This window comes from Lycorma delicatula, chromosome 5 (assembly GCF_047948215.1).
Source record: "Lycorma delicatula isolate Av1 chromosome 5, ASM4794821v1, whole genome shotgun sequence".
NCBI classification, from domain to species: domain Eukaryota; kingdom Metazoa; phylum Arthropoda; class Insecta; order Hemiptera; family Fulgoridae; genus Lycorma; species Lycorma delicatula.
In genome coordinates, this window is record NC_134459.1 from 150,782,058 (window position 1) to 150,804,183 (window position 22,126).

General features: G+C 34.6%; 1 protein-coding gene across 3 annotated transcripts in view; it reads left to right on the top strand.

Annotated features, from left to right (window-relative positions):
• Positions 1-19,663, top strand: part of LOC142325492 (uncharacterized) — a 54,816-nt gene extending 35,153 nt beyond the window's left edge. For all 3 annotated transcript variants that reach the window (XM_075367320.1, XM_075367322.1, XM_075367321.1), the window contains exons 6-8: positions 3,841-4,288; positions 10,037-10,161; positions 15,928-19,663. In XM_075367320.1, coding sequence (XP_075223435.1) covers positions 3,841-4,288; positions 10,037-10,161; positions 15,928-16,016 — 662 coding nt within the window. In that variant the 3' untranslated portion in view covers positions 16,017-19,663. The remainder of the gene's footprint in view (positions 1-3,840; positions 4,289-10,036; positions 10,162-15,927) is intronic.
• Positions 19,664-22,126: the final 2,463 nt, after the last annotated feature.

A 22,126-nucleotide genomic window follows, 5' to 3' on the forward strand; every position in this document is an offset into this window, starting at 1 on the left:
ATTAAATCAGTACTACTTTTAACATTGAAGCTGCATTATAATCTCATATTTGATATCATTGTATTAGACCAAATTTAACATATTTGTAAATTATTTAAACTTAATACAAAATTATAAAATTATTTGTCAACACATTTTAATAAAAGGAAGGACTGTCAATTCAGTTAGTATATGCAATTATTTATTATTTCTTCAATCTCCCTCTATGAATCATGAGACTTTGCAGATTATGAGGGGGCTTGAGTGCTCAGTGATACAGACTAGCTGGACTGAAGGTGCAACCATATTGGAGAGGTATCTGTTGAGAGCCAGACTAAGGAATGATTCCTGAAAGAGACCAGTAGTTGTTAAGGCCGCCAATCAAGAAGACTTAAACAGCTGTATCAACATCGCTCAATCTTCTGAGGACTGCACAGCTGAAAGCGATGGAAAACTACAGAGGCTTTTTTTCCAAGAAAATGTAACTCTGCATGTTCATGTAACAAAGATGGAGGCGCCTTCCTTGGTAAAATATTCCAGAGGTAAATTAGTCTCTTGTTTGGATCTCCGGGTGGGGACTACTAACAAAGAGGTCACTAGAAAATTAAAAAATGAAATTTTATGAATTGGACCGTGGAATGATAGAAGTCTAAAAACGGTTGGTAGGATAGAAAATTTAAAAGAAGGAAATTGATAGATTAAATGTAGATGTAGAAGAAATAGCGAGGTTCGGTGGGAAGAGGAAAACTACTTTTGATCAGGAGATTGTAGAGTAATTAACTCAACTTCAAATAAAGGCAGGCAGGAGTAGGTTTCATAATAAACAAGAAGAGATGGAGGGAAGAGAGTACAGTATTTCAAAATGCAGTGATAAAATCATTGTAATAAGGGTAAAATCAAAACATAAGCTGCATTGATTGTCAACATCTATATGCCTACAAGTGCCAGTGATGATGAGGTAGAGAGTGTATACGAAGAAATTGACAGCAATTATTAAACACATAAAAGGGGGCGAAAATTTAATAATAGTTTGAGATTGGAATGCAAGCATTGGAAAAGGGAAGGAAGGAAATATAATATGAAAGGAAAGGCCACTAGGCGGGTGGAATATATTGAAGAGTTATATGGAGGAAATGAATTAAAAGATGGTGTTATAGGGGAAGAAGAGGACGTTGAAGAGGATGAAAAGGAATAAACAATACTGAGATCTGAATTTAAGAGCATTAAAAGATTTGAATAGCAGAAAGATTCCTAGAATAGACGGAATACCTGCAGAACTACTGCACAGTGCAGGTGAAAAAACAATACATAGATTATACAAAATGTTGTGTAATATTTACAAAAAAGGGGAAGTTGTGTCAGACTTCAAAAAGAGTGTTAGTCATGATACCAAAGAAAGCAGGAGGAGATAAATGTGAAGAATACAGAACAATTAGCTTAACTAGTAATGCATCAAAAATCTTAACTACAATTCTGTACAGAAGAATTGAAAGGAGAGCGGAAGTGTTAGGAGAAGACCAGTTTGGTTTCAGGAAAAGTATAGGGACAAGGGAAGCAATTTTAGGCCTCAGATTAATATTAGAAGGATGATTAAAGAAAAACAAACCAACATACTTGGCATTTATAGACCTAGAAAAGGCATTCAATAACATAGACTGGAATAAAATGTTCAGCATTTTTAGAAAATTAGAGTTCAAGTACAGAGATAGAAGAACAGTTCTATCAGGAACTAAACAGCAACAATAATAATTGAAGAACATAAGAAAGAAGCCATAATAAAAAAGGGAATCCGATAAGGATGTTTCCTACTACTGTTACTTTTTAATCTTTACATAGAACTAGCAGTTAATGATGTTAAAAAACAATTTAGATCCAGAATAACAGTGAAGAGATAAAGATGCTACAATTTGCTGATATAGTAATTCTAGCTGAGAGTAAAAAAAGATTTAGAAGAAACAATGAACGGCGTATGGATGAAGTCCCACACAAGAACTATCGCATGAAAATAAACAAGAGCAAAATAAAAGTAATGAAATGTAGTAGAAATAATGTAGATGGACCACTGAATATAAAAATAGGAAGAGAAAAGATTATGAAGGTAGAAGAATTTTGTTATTTGGGAAGTAGAATTACTAAAGATGGACAAAGCAGGAGCGATATAAAATCCGAATAGCACAGGTGAAACGAGCCTTCAGTCAGAAATATAATTTGTTTATATCAAAAATTAATTTAAATGTCAGGAAAAGATTTTTGAAAGTATATGTTTCGAGCGTAACTTTATATGGAAGTGAAACTTGGATGATCAGAGTACCTGAGAAGAAAAGATTAGCTTTTGAAATGTGTTGCTATAGGAGAATGTTAAAAATCAGATGGGTGGATAAAATGACAAATGAATAGGTGTTGTGGCAAACTGATGAAGAAAGAAGCACTGGGAAAAACATAGTTATAAGAAGAGACAGACTTATAGGCCACATAATAAGGCATCCTGGAATAGTCGCTTTAATATTGGAGGGACAGATAGAAGGGAAAATTTGTACAGGCAGGCAATGTTTGGAATATGTAAAACAAATTGTTAGGGTTGTAGGATGTAGGGGGTATACCGAAATGAAACGACTAGCACTAGATAGGGAATCTTGTAGAGCTGCATCAAACCAGTCAAATGAAGACTGATTTCAATCCATTTTACATCAGAATAATATATAATTTTATTTAGAAATAAGATAATATAATTACATAAATATATGTTTAAAAACAATATATGATAATGCCGTATTAAATAAATTATGTTTTAATTTTCTTGGTATTATAACATTCTGAAAATTCTACAGATTCATAATGAAATTGCTGTATTTATTCCTAATTGAACAGGAAGGTACAAACAGTTCAGTATTATTACAGTTTGCAATAGCACAAAAAAAATTAATATTAAAATTGTATAAAACATAAAATATTTAAATTTAAGTGTTCAACACAAATAGTAAAATAGTAAAAGTTTTCATAATTAAGTCATTCATATATTAAATTAAAGTCAAGAAGAGTTCCAAGAGACCAACAAAGCCAGAAACCAAAGAAATTAATAATATAAACTACATAAGAAAGAAATTGGCTTTTGATGCTACTTAATTGTGTAATGCATTTATATATCAAATTACTCATTTGAGTTCAGAGAAATTAAAACCCCATGCTTGACTTAGGATTCAAACCCAAGACCTTCAGGTGAAAGGCCAAGATGCTATCACTCCACCATGAAATCAGCAGAATAATAATCAGTTTTAATATTTGTCATTTTAAAAAAAAAAATTAGCAATGCATAATGGAAAAAAATTCATTCTATTAAGAACCCAAATGTAATTTTTTGTCTTTCTTTTAGCTATGTAGTGAAGAAAATTTTGATTGCTTAGGTTGTGAAAAGGAAAATAAAAATGAGGGAGCCGTACTTAATAATGGAAACATGGAATGGTATATTAAGACTAGATGTCCGTGGCAGGTGACTGCATGCTTAGAGAGAAAATGATTAGAAACTCATAACATCTATACATTAAATGATCAAGAAGTAGACTCATACACTTTTATATCTCCCTACCCAAGAAATTACCAGCAATAACTATTTAAAAAATTACATTGTAAAACAGCAGCATGGTTTACAAAAAATGATTGAAAATACCTAGGTGTCAATAAAAATTTAAAGAAAGCTTTATGCATTTTGTTGTACAAAATTACTTGAATGGATTTGTATTGATTGTTTACTGTAATTTTTTCTGTTTTCATAATTTTTTTACAAGCAAAAATGAATATTACTTTCTTAAAAATTTTAAAAACTTTTTCAGCAAGTTATAATTTGTTTTATTTTATTTGTTGTAGATCCAAAAGATGCTGCTTCTAATTTTTCACTTTTGTTAGATTCATATATTAGAAATAATTATCTGAACAAAACTAAACAAATTTCTTCAACCGTCTCAGAAACTGCAAAAACACCATCTCCAGTGCTGGGAAGAGAAAATTCATTTAGTCGAGGGATATTTGCCACTGAAGATAATTACCCTTTAAGTGAATTGAGTGAAAATATTACAGAAAAGAAAAGAAAACGTACAAATAGAACAGTGTTGAATAAAAATGAAATAGATATTCTTAATAAATCAGTTATGAGCAATACCTTGAATTTAAGTAAACGTAAACCAAAATTATCTGTCAGCTTATCATCATTAAATCATTCTTACTTAGATAAACTGAACTCATGTAGGGAGTTAAAAAATTGGACAATCCGGATGCAGAATAGTAATAAACTGGAAATACTTGGCCAAATTTTGTTGTAAGTATTAATTTTTCAAATTTTATATGGTGAAGGGTCACAAATTGCTTGCTGCACACTCTCATTATGTCTTTCTTATGGTTCTGGTGTTATAAACCTTGTGTTATGGCACAAGAGGTGCCAGTCGATATTTCTCTTATATGCTGTTTATTATACAGCATATACCAAATCCCTAGTGAACAGAGTGAAGGTGGTACCTTCTGTTGCTGAAATATCACCATTACTTCATCTGGGCTTTATATACCATATTACAGCAGTAAGTCGGCTCAGTGTAGTAGACAACTGAAAATCACTTCACTCCTCACAATTCATAGTAACATGCATGACTTTTTAATTTTTGGGTGTTATTTCTAATAATAGGTGACATTTTGTTTCATTGAAGTTGTGAGTGACCCATTTACTGGAATTCCTAGAATTATATTTATACAAGATAATGAAATAAGTCAGCTGTAGTTGCTAATCTACTTTTCTTGATATTTTTCTTTTTACAACATTACTTTTTTTAAACTTATTTTAACCATCTTAAACTTTGAATTTCAATTTTCTGTTATTTAATTGAGTATTTATTTATTTTGGAATTTATAAATTGAATGAGAAAACGTTTTTTCCTGGGCACACAACGAAGTATCATCATCAGTGCCAGATAAAATATTTACATAGTCAATGTATATATTTAGAAGTATATATTTAAAAACACAGACAAAATGTATGTATACATAGATAGTATGATGGTTTATTTGGCATTTCTCCCACCACCACCCATTTGGTTGCCCTAAAGCATAAAATCTAATAATAGTGCCACTAAAGGCTACTGAACCTTGAAACAGTTTAGCGGCTGGTGTCCTAACTAGCCTGCAGAGCTAACCTAAAAGCATGAGCATAATAAGCATGGAACCATACACCACTCGCTTACATTTCCCACTGCCCACTTGACATATATCACTAAAATCTTATCATATATAAAAATTAATCTCGCCGAAGACAGCAATTTGCTGCCATGCCTAGGCCGCTGAATGCCAGCAAGTTCCTGTCCATGATTAAAGCTCTTGGAGCATTAATCTGGCTGGTAGCCAGCCATATCTCTCAGTTAGCTTCCTAGAGCAGCGCAATAGGAGTCTTTTCCCTTAGGTACTGATGTTGGTTGAACAAAGCAACTGCATCAAAAATCCCACATGGTCCAACAATGCAGCTTTCGCTGCTTGTGAGTGGTCAATTTTCTCTTTGACCTCTAAGTTCCAGGGTGGCCTGATTTCTGGCCTCCCCAAGAGCTGGGCAGTCGAACATCATGTGTTTATTCCACTGAACCATTCCGCAGATGTACAGCTCATCAGCTGCCAGGCAGAACAGACACAATTATTGGTTTAAATTTACATGGTTGGAGAGCACTTGGGCTCCCATTGCCCTTAAAAATGAAGGAGAAGCATACCATCCCCCCCAGATTCTGTATAAATCTATACAAAGATCATCCCGTAATCATGGCATGCCATTCTTAATGCTACACTTCCATCATGAGGCTGTAAAGCCTCCTCTGCAGGCGGGAGATGGGCAACGGTTTGAAATTTAGAACCGGTACATTGAAATCACCATTCCGGTTTGGTACAGGCCAGGCTTGTAACTGCATCCCACCAAATGCCTCGGCCTCCCTGCCCCTTCGCAATTAACACATGGCTGCTCAAACATCATGGATGGTACATCATTTACAAATAACAGCTTGACAGTCCGTAATCCTTTCGAGCAATCTTCCTTGGCTTGTGCATCACAGGGACAGCGTCTGCTGCTACTTGCCAGTGTGGTTGCTAAACAGTAACTTCTTGTCAAACAAAGCACTTACTTATGAATTCGAACTTGGCTGATTACAGAGCTTTTATACTCAATATGGGGATTACAACTATCATAATTTGTGTGCATCCTTGAGAAGCATAAACTTCATGAGCACAGAAATGTTTAAATTTGTAATGTCCATCCAGCCCTCTGTGGTTGACATTGCTGCCTGCGCTCGGTCTTCTAGATGCGGTCATGAGTTACCACGAACTAACAGAAGAAAGTCATTGGCGAAAGCCTGGGCCATGACCCCTCCAGGGAATGTCAGTCCCAAAAACCCATCAAATACTAGGTTCCACAGCAAGGGACCGAGAATGGAGCCCTGATGGCTTCCCTTGATGATGGACTTTTCCACAAGTAGGTGAGCATCCTTAAACAGAGCTGTGCGATCAGACAGGCAGGCCATACTATGCTCTGCAGGGCTATGGGAATATTGTGGCGTTCTAATTCGTAGAGGACATAACATAAGGAATGAAATTCTGCCTCTATGTCAATAAAAATTGCCAAAATATATTTACAGCTGGCACCTTCCACCTCGGCAAGAGCATTTAAGATATAATCCTCAGTGCTAACCCTTTCATGAAGTACTGACCTTGATTTAAAAGTGAGTTCATATCAATGTTTTTCCAGTCGTTCCACAACCAGCCTTTCAAGCAACTTGCTGATTGCCGGCAAGAGGCTGATGGTTCAATAACTGCTGATCCCACTCATCCTTTCTTGATTTTAAGAGCACCCTCACTAAAGCCACGTTCCAACAAGTCAAAAAGCAACCCCAGCTTAGGCATCCCAAGAACAGCCTGCCAAGCACCTCTCTTCTGACAGGCAGTAGATGATAGAAAATATCCGGGTCAAGTTGATCAGTCCCCGGTGCCTTTCTCAGGGCCATTCAAGAAACCATTTGATCTATATCTACAAGTTCCACAGCCTGTACGCCAGGGAATGGTGTCCCACTTGCCCTAATGCTGACTTCTGCTTCATCCTCCGGAGCTCCTGGAAACAGTATCCAGGAACGCCTGGTAAGTTGTCACAGGTGTTAAGTGTGGTCACGACCACCAAACATACATCGAACACAGCACGTGCAATGGCTTTGGCTGGTAACATGACTTTGTGAGTTACCAGGGGTCGCGTTGCAAGGGCTCGCACATGGAGTCTTGCCAAAACTTGAGTTTTGGCAAGACTCCAAGGCTTCCTTGATGGCATGAACATAGTAATTGTGGGTGCACCGGTAGATCTGCAGACCGTCAGCACACACGGTATCCCCATTTTGGGTCAACGCTGGTATCTTCTAGCAGACCTAACTCTTGCATGCAGCACACTGGAGTCAGAGTACCATCACTTTTTCCTTGGTTTCTGCCTGCATTTAATAGACGGCTTTTTGGAAGCAGCAGTCATGACAGCTTTAGGCACTCCGATCAGCGGACTGGCCACTACCTAAGGGTCTGTCTGTTGGCCGAGGCCACCGTAGAACCGCATCGCAGCCAGTCTTGATAACCCAGCCGAATTGTTCATCCATCAATTCCACCTCCTCCCAGTGCTACATGCACCATTCCAATCCCTGAAAGGCAACCTCACACTTGCGCTGCAGCCTGTCCTGATCCAGGCCCCTTAGGTTATAGCGACCTGAATCTGGAGCTCTTGGACCACCTCCGTAAGTGATCTTATAGATTATAAGCCCTTGATCACTCACACTGGCCTCAGGCCAAACAGTCCAATTACTTGAACACATAAGCAGATCGTCCGTCACCAATGTGATGCTGATGTAACTTTTCCCCAGATCGGAAGAGAAATTTAGCAGTTGTTCTGCCTCATTAAGCAAGTAGAGGTTTCTGGCTTCAACGAACTGTGTGAGACCAGCGCCTTGGGTGTCAGTGAGTGGTGAACTCCAGGCAGAAGACTTGGTGTTAGCGTCCAGAGCAACCAGCATTCTGGTGCCCAGGAGACCGTCCAGAATCCGTCTGACTCCGCCAACAAGTCATCAATACTCCATCCAAGCTGGAAGTATCCCGATACCAGTACAACATTGAGCTTATCCTTTATGACTCACATAACAGTGAGTTACTCATCAGAAAACTGAGGCATCCAGAAGACACGCAATGAGGCCGAGCCAACCACAATCGCAGAGCGGCCATTCCCCACGAGAATGAATGACATTAACCCCGTGGAAGCTGATCATCTTATCCCTGACTGTGTACAGCTCCTGGAACAAGAGAACCTTGAGGTCCTACTCCTCAAGGATTCTCATGGTTGCATTGGTGGCCACTCAGGAATGGTGCAGGTTTAACTGCCCCAGGCGCAAGCGATGAATATGGTGACGACCGTCCTCAAAAGCTTCCCCCAATTCAGATGTCGCCATATGCTGTATTATGCACAATCTTTGCCCAAGCTATGTTGTGCAACCTGCATTGTTTGATCCAACCTGGTGTCTGGCATCAAAGCCTTTCACTAAGACACAAGGAACGCACTTTGCAGGTGCAGTGTTACTAGGTCAATTAACTGCCCTGGACCCTGCAAGGGTGCAATGACCACACATCTCTGACTGTGCTGCACAGTGAAGAGAGGTGTGACCAGACCCTGACATTTGAAGCACCAGGGTACCTCTGTATGGTCAACGACCCTGCAGGAGTCCCACCCATATACATAGCATGGATAGATGTATGTTAAAAAAGTGAATGCAATATTAAAAAAGTAATTTAAAAGAACAAAGTTAACATCCACCATATGCCATTTGATGGTGCAAAAATGACTGACATTTGTCAAGTATGATTGTTTAGATGGCATCTTGAGAAGTTTCAGATTCATAAATGTAGTTACTTGTTTTTAGTGATTGAGTAAAGCAAAAACATTTTAGAATTTTCTGAACAGTGGATAAAATTGAAGTTTGAGCTGTTATAAAGTATTTTAATTAAAAGGTTTAACGGACATATAGAAAGAGTTAGATCCACTTTAAGGAATTATTTTCCTTCTATTTTCAGTGGTAAAAACGTGGGCTGCCTAATTTAAGTGTGGTCATACATCCATTCATGATGCCCAAAAATACTATCTTGGACAAATCATTACAAAATTCACAATACCATATTAAATGATTACCAATTAAAGTTTTACTAAGTTGCTGGCATTGCAAACATCTTGATAGACAGTGTCCAATACATTTTAGATAACAGTTTTGATATGAAAAAGTTTTCTGCTTGATGAATGCGTATTTGTTAATAGTCAACCAAAAAGTCATTTGACTGAAGACTTCTCAAGAGTATGTAGATATGCAATTCAACTGAGTTTCTTTTAACATTTTATAACAGATGAAACATGTATTCACCATTACATACTAGAAACCAAAGTGGGTGGGAGCAAGTGAATGTGTGCCAATGAAAGCAAAAATGGTTCCATCTGTAGTTAGTCATATGGTTTTTTGGGATTCTCATGTGCCTGTATACACATCTCAGATGTTGCTACAAATCACATTGTACTGAGAATATTAAATACATAGAACATTACTGGTCTATTGAATTTCAAGGTGACTAATATTAAAAAATAAATCCAAAATATCTTTCTTTTTTATCAGACTAATAACTTTTTCTAGACCTTTCAGGACGTTTGTATGCTTTACTCAGATTCATAATTATGAGATCCTAGTGTATATATTACAAAAAAAAAATTAAAATATTTTAAAAATATATGTATTTGTATAAAAGAATTTAAAAAAAAAGATTTATATTTACATGATGTAGTTTATAATTTTTTATCACATGTAGTCATTAAGTATAGTTCTTTTAAATTTAAATTTTTTAAAATAATTCATTATCTAACTAAATTTTATTACGTCTTTGCTTATCAGAATTTTTACTTTATAGAATATGTTTCATCTGTTATTCTGTTAAGATGTCAATTTTATTTTTTATGTTAATTTTAGTTGTTTGTTTGATTATTTAGACCTACTGGAAGATTAGCCATAAAAGCCTCAGCAGGTGTAGTTGAGGCAAGAATTAATTCATCTATGGTTAAAACAAACAGAGGTACATTTATTCTTGTTGGACCAATGAAAAACCATGATGATGGTATGTAGAGCTGAATTAGTAATGTACGCTTTTAACACTTTATTTAAAAAGCCTTAGGATAATGTTAGCCATTTGCAGAAATGGATATTATTTTGTCTAAAAATGTGATGTCTTTCTATTAATTTAACATTCCAAACAGTAAATTGTATGGTAAACTCTTTTCTTCAGGAGTCTTTTTATTAAATATAACCCCTCAGGTTATTTGTAATGTTCTAAAAGTATTAGTCATTGGCTGGTGGCAATAATGTTTTAAAAGTGAAGAGGTATTTGAAAAGAATTTGGAGAATATTGTAGAAGTAAGGTAAATTTAAATTTACTACTAATTAGAGGATGTCTGGAAGTTTTGTATAGGTAAGAATTTCTGCTAAAAGAAGTCTCATAAAAGTATATTATGTGATCCAAGTATTATATACAAAACATACGTAAACTCTGGAGCGGTCATTCATAACCTGTAATATTGTGTTGTCTGAACTTCATTTATTTTAGTTGTCCTCTGTACCACTTTTAGTGTTAATAATTTTTTTTTCCTCGTTTAGGTGTATAACAACACTGTTTATATTATAAAAACATTGCAGGTAAAGTGTTACATGATAGTGAAATAGACAATTATATTTTAAATAGTGAAAATGAATCTGACATTGATATTGAAGACCCTGATTTTGTATCGGAGTCTGACATTAATTCTTCTGACTCAGATCCAGAAGATAATGCTTTTATGCATGGACCTTCAAATAACTCAGCCAGGGCCTTCAGCAATTAGTATTGGCACATAGACTAAGATATATTCAGATGAATAGAATTTAGATCCTAGCATTGTTTTTTCTGATAGAAATTTAGGCCCTACCAATCCTCCTCTGGTAATGCTTAGCCAATAGAATATTTCTATTTGTTTTTCCCTAAACACCTTTGGCTCTGATTAGTTCGTGAAACTAATGAGTATCCTATCCCAACCCCATAGGGGGAAGACACCCACCTTGTGACATTACTGGTCGCCACACCACCCACTCTGTTCCGAGCCCTGAGGAGCTTTACTGGAGGTTGCCTTTAGACCCTCTAACTGATTACATCTCACTGTCATCAGCTAAGCCTCAATTGGGATGCCACCAATGTAAATGCCTCAGCAGACACCAGTAAAAAACAAATCAAATTTTGCCTTCACATAGGCCTTAAATGGACATCTTCACATCCAACCTAACATGATTCTCTCAAACTAACTGAAACCGTGGAAGCGCAAACCCTGCGCCTATTCCAGATTTGACAGCACCATTTGTGACTGTGAATGCCTCAGAAAACAAACGAGTTGAAAGGTAAATCAGTGCTACACTCCAACCAATCAAAATTATGTCTTACGCAACATATAAATTCAGAGCTACACCCAAATAAGTCGACCAATTTAGGTGACCTAACAAGGGTAATGTAACCTCATTTTGGTCCGCACAGGAACCAGGGACAAACCCCACACCCCCACCTGTTCCCATCATGGAGTCTCATGTGGCATTACCAAGTCACAATCAGGATTTCCACTGGTGGAACAAAGCCACACCCCCGGTCGCACGGGCTACCATACCCCACCAGCAGGAGCCCCAAATCACAAACAACACCACTATACCTCCTACCAATCCAATGCCTATGCCGGAATCCTAGCTACCCAGGATCCTACCACAATCGAGTACCTCGATTAAACTCCCTCTGCAGACCTACACACCGCAAGGGCACGAAGAAAACCAGCCACTATAGACCACTTCATGCAGATCATCCAGTTAATACAGAGATCCAGAAAAGAATGTATTCTCTCAAGTTCCCTAACAGCTCATGAATGTTCGACCTCATATTGGGGATAGACGTAGAGGATGTGGTCCACTGTATCATCAGTCCCACAATCCGGGCATTGACTCAAATTCACGAAACTAATGAGTTTGCCAGGAATGTAGCTGCTGAAAAACAAGAGTTTTTCACAGCTTCAAAGGCATAAATTCAGCAGACTACACAAGTGGGTTGATGTAAACAGTAACAATGAAAGGTTTTATTAGTTTGTGTATAAACATAGAACTGACTGAAAAAAAACCACAAATCCTACTGGGATGGATACTTGTCCATCTCAACACATACCTTTCTTAGTAAAACAATGTTCCTGATGAAATGGGAATTGATTAGTCGTTTCATGCATATTGATTCTGACCAAGTACTGATCCAACTTATGATCCTTTTCAAAAAGTATAAACTCCAAATTTAAAAAAATTATAATCCCAGCCAAAACATATGCATTGATGATGATTCACTGATTGCAGTGAAAAATAAGGTGGTCTGTATAGTGTACTTGCCCAATAAACGTCATACATGATTTGAGGTTAAAAAATTTGATTTATGTTTTAGTAGTACTGGCTATACCCACCATATTGAATTATATCCTGGTAAAAAGTTCTATGTACCTGGATATGAGTCTGTTCCATTTACTCATGCCATAGTAAAAAAAAAACTGGTATTATCATGTACCTTTTACAAAAAAAATCATTTGTACACAGATAATTTCTATACTAAGATTGCTTTAGCAGAAGATCTTATTGAAAATAACACTTCTAACTGGTACAATCAATAAAATTTCAAAATACCTACCTCAGGAATTGACAACATACAAATTCAAGAAAAAAGAAATTAAATATTTCACAAAAGGCAAAATACTGATCTACCTAGAAGACAAGAAAGGACGTGTGGAGTTCGTGGCCACACAAAAAAGCAACGAAACTCATCTTACGATGTAATTTGGGGATCCATATAAATTGCTGGTCACAACTTTATCACTATTATAGACCAGATCCAAGGAAAAGACATAATTAAAATTATTCTTACAAATTGGACTTTTTGATGTCTAAATAATGTTTAGAGTTGGAGATTAGGAAGTACTGTGTAAATAATGAGACTAATGTTAAAATAACTTTTCTCAGTGAGTAAAAGGAACTAGGCATTTTCAGTGAGTGTACTTATATTATACTTTTATTTTTTTAATTTCTACTGCATGTAAAATAATGAAACAAAAACAATTTTTCTTAGAATAGAATGTTCTGTTATATGTATATCTCAGAGTAAGTGTAATTATTCACTTGTTTGAGAAACGTGCGCAGTCAAGAAACGTATTTTCCTCTTCGAGATTATATTCCTTATTTTTTATTTTACTAAATTATTACTTTACATTAATAATCAAAAATATTTACTTAGCAATATTTTTTTGCAATTTTCTGTTTAGTTTGGTATATAATAGGTCTGATTAGGGTAAATATAATTAAAATGCCATAAGTTTAGGAAAAAGGCTATACATTATGCAAAATTACTTGGCATTTTAGAAGTGATGTGTTCACCGCTTCGAGGGTTAATTGACAGTTAATAATTTTATTCTCTTGGCCAACCTAGGTTAAACAATTTCAAATTCCATGTTGTTAGTAGCTAGCAAAAATAGAATTAATAACATTTGTGAGCGAGTTTTATTGAATAACACAGTGATCTCACACCAGTGACAACCATCTCTTTCTACACCTCAAAAACTGGCTTGCATCTCAAGAATTTGAAGAAAGTGAAGAATTGAAAATTTCTGTGCAAAATGGCTACAATCCCAGGCAATATAATTTTATGTAGTGGGTTTGAAGAAGCAGACCATTTCACTGTAAAAAAATTTATTCTGAAAACTTAATAAATATTTTTTATTTCTCTAAAACTACATACCTTATACTACTTCTCTATGCAATCGTCATATGAATTAAGACATTTATTATAGTGATACACCAGCTTCAATGTACCCTCATCGTATTCTTTTAGCCTCAGTCCATTTAGCCACTGATTAACGTCATTTTTAAGTTCATCATCACCCACGAATTGCTTACCACTCAAAAAATTCTTTCTATTTCCCAAGCAAATGGTAATCAGAAGGAGCTAAGTCCAGACTATACAGTGGGTGATCGTAAATTTCCCATCCAAATGTTCTCAGTAAATCACATGTCGGACCCGCAACATGTGGATGTGCATTATGATGTAGCAGGACGATGCCGTTGATCAGCCGCCCACATTGCTGATTTTGAATGGCACACCGTAACTTATGTAGAGTTTCACTGTAGGCTTCTTCATTTATAGTCGTTCTATGTGGCATAAAATCAGTCAGCAGTATGCCAAAACCAATTCCAAAAGACTGTAGCCATCAGTTTGCATCCAAATGGCTGTGGCTTGACCTTTGTTGGTCTGGTTGGTAATTGAGGATGATGCCATTCACTTGACTGCTGTTTTCTCAGTGACGTTTAATATGAAATCCATGTTTCATCGCCGGTAACAATAGAATAAAGGAACTCATCCCCTTTGTTGCGTAGCGCATCAAAAATTCCAAAGCAGATTCCATTCGGATTTTTTTGTGATGTTCCGTTAAGATGTGCGGTACTCAACATGCACAAGCTTTTCTGGAGCCTAAATGGTCATGAACAATGCAACCAATAACAGCTTTTGAAACATCGGGAAAAAGAACGGCCAGGTCAGAAATTGTTGAGTGACGATCTTTTCTGATTTCATCATACACATTAATTCTGTTATTTTTAAATTTTTCACACCATTTTTGGATGTTTATTTCATTCATTACATTATCACTGTACACAGCAACCATCTGCCTATGAATTCGGCTTAATGTTTCACTGGTCTAAAAAACTTATGAACTCCAAGTATTTCAGATTTGGCGGCAACATCGATCTTCCTATTCATTTTATAACAATAACTCACATGTAATCAAAAGATACTACAGTGCGACAAATTACAGACAACAATACAGTCTGTATATTGCTAGCATGGCCATGAACTACACAGGTTCACCAACCTTAAGGAGAGAAATTTCCCAACTGTCTTTACTTTAGAGATATCCCTTGTAAATATATAAGTATTTAAAACCATTAATAAATTTTTCATTTTTTTTCAACCGTTCTTCTTTTTTTACTGATTGGCCCTTACCTTTGAAATGTGCCTCATTACTTCTCTCTTTAGCTGTTTTGCTGTACTGTACTGTACTGCATTATTCTCTAGACAGCCAATGTTCCATTGATTTTAATCGGAATTATTTCCTTTTCAATTCTTTTACCATAATGTGATCACTTGTAACATAAAACTGTATTAACATTATTGGTGCTGTTAAAATACAATTCAGTTCAAAAATTATTTCTTACTTTTACATAGATTTAAAGTAGGATTTAAATAAAAACAATTAAATTTTTGTCAGGAAAGTTGATAAAGTACTTATATAACAAGTAAAACTTATTCTTATCTTTTAGAAAAGTTATGCAGTAATGAAGAAATGGATGAGAACAATCTGTACTCTTTATTTATAATTTTCTATTCCTATAAGTCTTCTTAAAATAAATTGAAACTTTCTGCAGTTATGCAGAAAATTACAATTTTATTATATACCCCCCCTCAGTTTTATCTGACAAGATTTATATAGTCAACCAATTTTTCTATTCATTGACCAGTCCTTTCTTCTTTGAATGATCATATTCTTGTTTTTAGTTTAGAATAAATATATTATTGGAAGCACAACATCCTGAAAATTTCAGTTTTTAAAATATATTTAACTTTATTAATACGGAAATTTGTTATTATTTTTCATAAAGCGAATTGTTTTCACCGATAGTACAGTCTTCAAACCTTATTTAAAAGTGAAGAGGTTAGTTATAATTCTGTAACTATTACAATAATTCAATAACTATTTATCTAATCACTAATAGTTTAATCACTTTTTTCTTTTAGGCACACCTAATGAAGTAATGATGCAATTTACCAATGGATTTCCAAAACACTGGAGGAAAGTCATTAGAGAAAGCAGATTATTTGGATAGATTATTTGGAAAGCAGATTATTTGGATAGATTATAAAAAATACATAAATACATATATATATATATATATATATACATACACAGATTAACAAATTAAGAAAGTTACAACTGCAGAAAGCGAGTAACAAATTTATCATTGTAATTGAACAAAAATATCTGAGAAAATAACAAAAACTACAGAATTTGTCGTCATATTTTTTTGAAATATGATATTCTACGCCGTTTGCGTAAAGTTGTTCTATTTTCAATAATGTTTTTGTCATTATTTTTTATCTGCTGTGGTCGCAATGTTTCATAAAAGCAATTTCTATTTAACCACATTAGCTTTAGCTGTTCTAATTTTAATCTCTAATTTTAATGTTGTCAAGTTCCTAGAAATATACATTTCTTTGTCTGCGACCACGTCATTTCCTCTGCTCGTTCGCATTCAACAAATTTTATCTGTCTTACGTAACTCTTTTAATGGTCTGTTTGCTTATAATATTAATTTTCGATATGTTTTTTCTTACCCAAACTTCCCGTCTATGCTAATTTCTTTGTCTTACCAATACCAGCACACTAGCTCTTGTTGTCAACACACACACTCTCTTCGGTCTATTGCCTTCTTTGTTATCCCCCTCTTCTCATCACGCCATTATTTCTTCAGTCCAGAATAGACTTTTGTAGTGTGCGGACCCAGAACTCGGTCTTCACTTCACAGTTATTAATACCAACTATTGTTATTATCAAATCGACTTGTAATTAAACACTACCTCAGAATTATAGAAAACATGTGTGTGACACAAACAATCATGGATATGAATGTGTTGGTTGATAATATCTTATATACAATTTTTAGCAACTTCCAAGAATGTTTTCTATTGTACTCCATTGACTCTTGTAACTGCACAACCTTTTGATTTCATTTGGAAAATAACAATTATAATGAGACAGTTTTAGTCTTTTGACAATAATTATTTATAATTTTGTTTCTTTGTTTATTTTAAGTACTAAAATTTGTTATTCAAACTTCTTATATTTCACATAATTTCAATGTTTTAGATTCTTGCTGTTGTTAATAATTTTAATCAATGTTAAATATTGTTTTACTCAATCAAGTATTATATTATTTTTACAAATTAGAAAAAAGAAGTCATTAACATGAGAATGGCTAAGAAACTTAATATTTTCAAGAAAGCTTGCTTACTAAAATGAACTCTATTTATATGATTACTTATATTACAATTTGTTTATATTGTAATTAACTCTCTTTTTTACTGGAATATTATCGTGGCCTTTTTTCTACAACTAACTAGAAATATAAGATGATAAGAATTATTGTAGTTTATTTTTCTAAGTTCATTGCTAATTTTTCAATATTACAGCATTATGTCAGTAATGTAATAGGTTTCTAGTCATACTATATTTATTGATGTTTTGTTTTCCTAAGTATATAGTTGAAAGTAAGGTGTTTTGTGTTCTCTTGTTTTCAGGCTTTGTTACATTGTGTATTTAAAAAATATATATTCATGTACTTTCTCATTTATTATCATTGTTCATATGTTGATTCAGCTGATATTTATTAAGTATCATTAAGTTATGTTAATTTCATTTAATTTTTTAAGGTTATGATTTAAGAAAAAGTTTAGTTGTTTTCTATTTAATTAAAGTCCAATTTCTTTTGGCAAATACGAGCTGTGTGTCTTTTTTTTTTGTTAATTTTACCTAACATAGCTCGTTGTTTTTGGTCCTCCGAGGGCCGGATGTTTAATTCCGGATCTAAAGTTCATGCTATATTTCTTAAAGTAAATATTTGTCATAATATCTCTTTCAAATATTACTTTGATCTAAACTTATTCTATTAAGTTAAATTATTCTGTCAAATTTAGAATATCTTTATATTGTATTGTTTTTAAGCATGTTGTTACTGAAAGTAGTGATGTTTTGAAAGTTATAATTGATAACTACCAGTTATACAGTAATCATATAATTACTTATTATTTGTGATAATTGAATATAACAATTATCGTATGTATTAATTTTCTGATAAAATTCTTTTAGATTATTGTTGTATAAACTAAGTAGTTATTTAAGAGTGGCACTTGAAAATCATATTGTATCTAATCATATACTTTTTAAATATTCATTGTAATTCTAATGCACAATATGACTCATGCTCAGGCTACCTTATTTTAGCTAACACTGCGCTGTTAGCCAAAGCGCAGCTTCGGGTTAACAAACTTAAGAGAATGGTCAACTCTCACAGAATTTCTGTAACTAGTAAACAATTTGATGATATCAAAGCCCTCGATCAACAGTTTTATATCATCGACCAAATTCTTATTAATAACTCAGAAATAAAAAACCAGTCTGAAATTTGTGATATAAGTCCTATCACTTCCGAATGGGATTCATGGTTTTGTCCAATTAAACATGTAGAATCAGAAACTCCCGATTTCAAACAGAATATCAAACCAGTTTTTCAATCTTTATTAGAGACCCTGAAATTCAAAATTCCCATTTTCTCTGGCAATTTCCACGACTGGATAAATTTCCACAATCTGTTTAAAGGTTCTGTCCATGAAAATTCACAATTATCTTCTGAACAAAAACTGTAAATTCTAAGGACACATTTATCCGCTCTTATTAATTGAATCTCTTTCCATTTCTGCGGAAAATTATCAAGTTGCTTATGACATTTTGATTTCTAGTTATGACAATAAACGCTCTCTTCTAAATAGCTTTTACAGTCGTATAAAATGTTTTCAGTCTGATGATCGTAGAAATTATCTCTCTAATTTTAAGGCAACGTACATTTCTTCTATCAATGCATTGAATAGCCTCAACATAAACTTAGAAAATTTTCTTCTTCTGCAGCTTGGTTTAGAAAAACTCCCCGCCAATGTTCGAATGCGTTTTGAAAATCGTATCGCATCGTCAAGCATACCCACATACGAAGAATTGATTGAATTCCTCACGGTTGAAGAAAAAATTTCCGAAAGCCTTGATGCTGATGCCACCTTTTCTGAAAAATTTCCCTCGTGTTCACCTAAAAATCCTACGTACTTTAATAACCCTAACCCTCAAAAATCAAAATTCTCCCAACTAACAAAATCCTTCTTTGTTCAAATTCAAACTCCTTCCGGCAGCTGTCCGGTATGTGCGGATTCTCGTCGAATTTATGGCTGTAAACAATTTGAAATACAAGTTTTAATTATTTAATGATAAGTATGAAGATGTTCATAAATCACAAAAGGCCAGTGCCAATGATAAGAATTATTGTAGTTTATTTTTCTAAGTTAATGACGTTTGTTCATTGCTAATTTTCATTATTACAGAATATGTCAGTACTTCAACAGCTTTCCAGTTACACTATGTTTATTGATGTTATGTTTTAAGTATATAATTGTAAAAAAAGGTGTTATAATTTCTTTTGTTTTGAGGCTTTGTTACATTGTAGATTCTCAAAATATTTATTTGAAAAATGTATATTTATGTTTAATATATATAATTCATATGTTGATTCAGCTGATATTTCTTGTATAAGTTCTGTTTAGGATTAAGTTAAGTTTATTTTGTAATTTCATTTAATTTTTTAAGGTTATGATTTAAGAAAAAGTTTAGTTGTTTTCTTTTTAATTAAAGTCCAATTTCTTTTGGCAAATACGAGCTGTGTGTCTTTTTTTTTTGTTAATTTTACCCAACATATAGAATATTTCATCTACTCCATCTTCTAAACATTTAACCGGATAATTATTGTAAAATAGTCAAGAAATATATATGCATAATGCAATTTTGTATATAACAAGTATTTATTATGGCTATAAATGTTATTTATTGTAATGTTGGCCGTCTCCGTTCTCACCATGAGGATATTGAAATCCTATTAAGGGAAGAAAATCCTTTAATACTGTATCAGTAGGAGGCTCGCCTCCATCCCCAGGATGATATGTCCCTTCACGAATACATCTGTAAATGATGTGGTCATTAAACTGAGAGCAGAAGATGTGAAGGTGTGGTGTTTTTCATGAAAAGAGCCTATAAAAGATTCCTTTCGGGAAAACAACCACCAGTATTCTGCTAGTGACAAATATCCCTGCAGTTTCAGTGAAGATATTGGCGCTATTCAAGATTAATATCTACAACTTATATCTTTTTACAAATTCTGATATCAGTGAAGATGATATATCCAGTCTGTTTTCCAGATTTGTATACCCTCCCTAATAATTCGCGATTCCAATGCCAATCGTTATTCTTGGGGTATACCATTGTGTTCTTCCCAAGGCAGTACAGTTGATAGACTGAAGCAGAACTTAGATCTCTGCTTATTGAACGATGGAGCGTACACGTTTGTATCATCTTCATGCATCGATCTATCGTGTTCAACATCCCTACTTCCACATACTATCTGATGCGTGTCACTGTTCATATCAGTAATAGTGATTACCGATCACTATATTGTGTTATCTTGGTCGGTAATAGTGATTTACCTCAGATGACTCTGAGGTAAATCACTATTACCAACATGTCTATGTAAATTACCTACATGTCATGTAAATCACTACTATCAACAACAAAAACAACGGTGGTTGGGAAAACACTGGATTGGATATAAGGATTCCTTTGGCCAGTATGACAAGAGCAGTAGCGCGATTCACACTTTCCAAATTTACGCACCAAATTCTCAGTAGCACAAATTAATTCATCCCTTTAACATTTGTAAAGCCAAAGCAGCCTGCTGCTCTTCCTTGGTGGGATGAAGACTGCAGGCATACATTAAGAGATTGGCACAGGGCTTTACGTAATTTCAATTGAAGACCTACAACTGAATTGCTCTGCGCCTTCCACAATGCGAGGACCATTTGCTGTTGAGTGTTTCGGTGTGCTAAACAAAAATCTTGGCTGAATTATATAGATTCCATATTTCAGACAACACAATCGTCTATTATATGGAGAATGGTTCAGCCCATGTGTGTATCAGTACCACAGCCAATTGGACTGGAAAGCAGTGGTTCCTTGTTATCGTGACGATTGATTTAGTAAATATATTTGAAAGGTCGTTTAGGGCAGTTTTTCTCTTACATTATCTTACTGTCCTGAGTTTGTGAAATATAAGTTGCAGGTAGAAAATACTCCATTTGTGATTGGAGACACATTAAATGGATTAAACATGCCCTTTTCTTATAATGAGCTAAGGTATGCCTTGAATAATTCTCGTGACGTTTCACCCAGAAATGGTAATATCAGGCTCAGAATATGTATAACTATAATAGAATATTCTCTGACCAGGTGTTTCCAGAATCTAGTCAGAAGTACTGGTGATTCCCGTACTGAAACCTGGTAAAGATAAATCATGCCCAACAAGTTACCATCCTACCTCCTTGACTAGTACCCTGTGCACGGTAATGAAAGGAATGGTAAACTGTCATCTAGTGTGGTACCTTGAGACAAACGCTTTAATTGCCCTAGAACAATGCTGTTTCCGCCAAGGTAAATGGTCTATTAATCACATAATTACCCTGGAAGCAATTATTCAAAACTTTTTTACTTCGCCAGTGCCTGGTTGCTGTATTTTTCGATTTTCAAAAGGCATACGACACGGCGTGTATGAAAGGAATCCTTAATACACTTCATGAATGTTGTATACAAGGAGATTTCCTTGCATTTATCAGCAATTAACTCAGTAGTCGGTCCTTTCAAGTCGGAACGACAATATCCGAAACTTTCACACTAGAAAACTGATTATCACAGGGAGTGTACTAAGTGTTACTACTTCCTTACCGTAGCCATAAATAGTATAATAGTAGCGAGCATAAATTATGGTTGGTTAGGTTTTGACCAACATTTCTTTTTCTGTTTCACATCCGGGAATCACCTTCAGGTATTACTTCAGAGGATGATATGTATGAGTCTAAGTGAATTGTATTCTTGTACAGTCTAGGTTGACAATTACTGATATGTGTGGTTTAATTGAAACCCAATCACCAAAGAACATGGTATCCACCTGAAATCTAGTATTCAAATCCGTATAAAAGTAACCTTTACTAAAATTTGAAGGTTGGAACACTTGACTTTGAAATAAACTGATTTGCAAAGATGCTTTCACTATTAGACCAACTCAGTGGGTCAGGT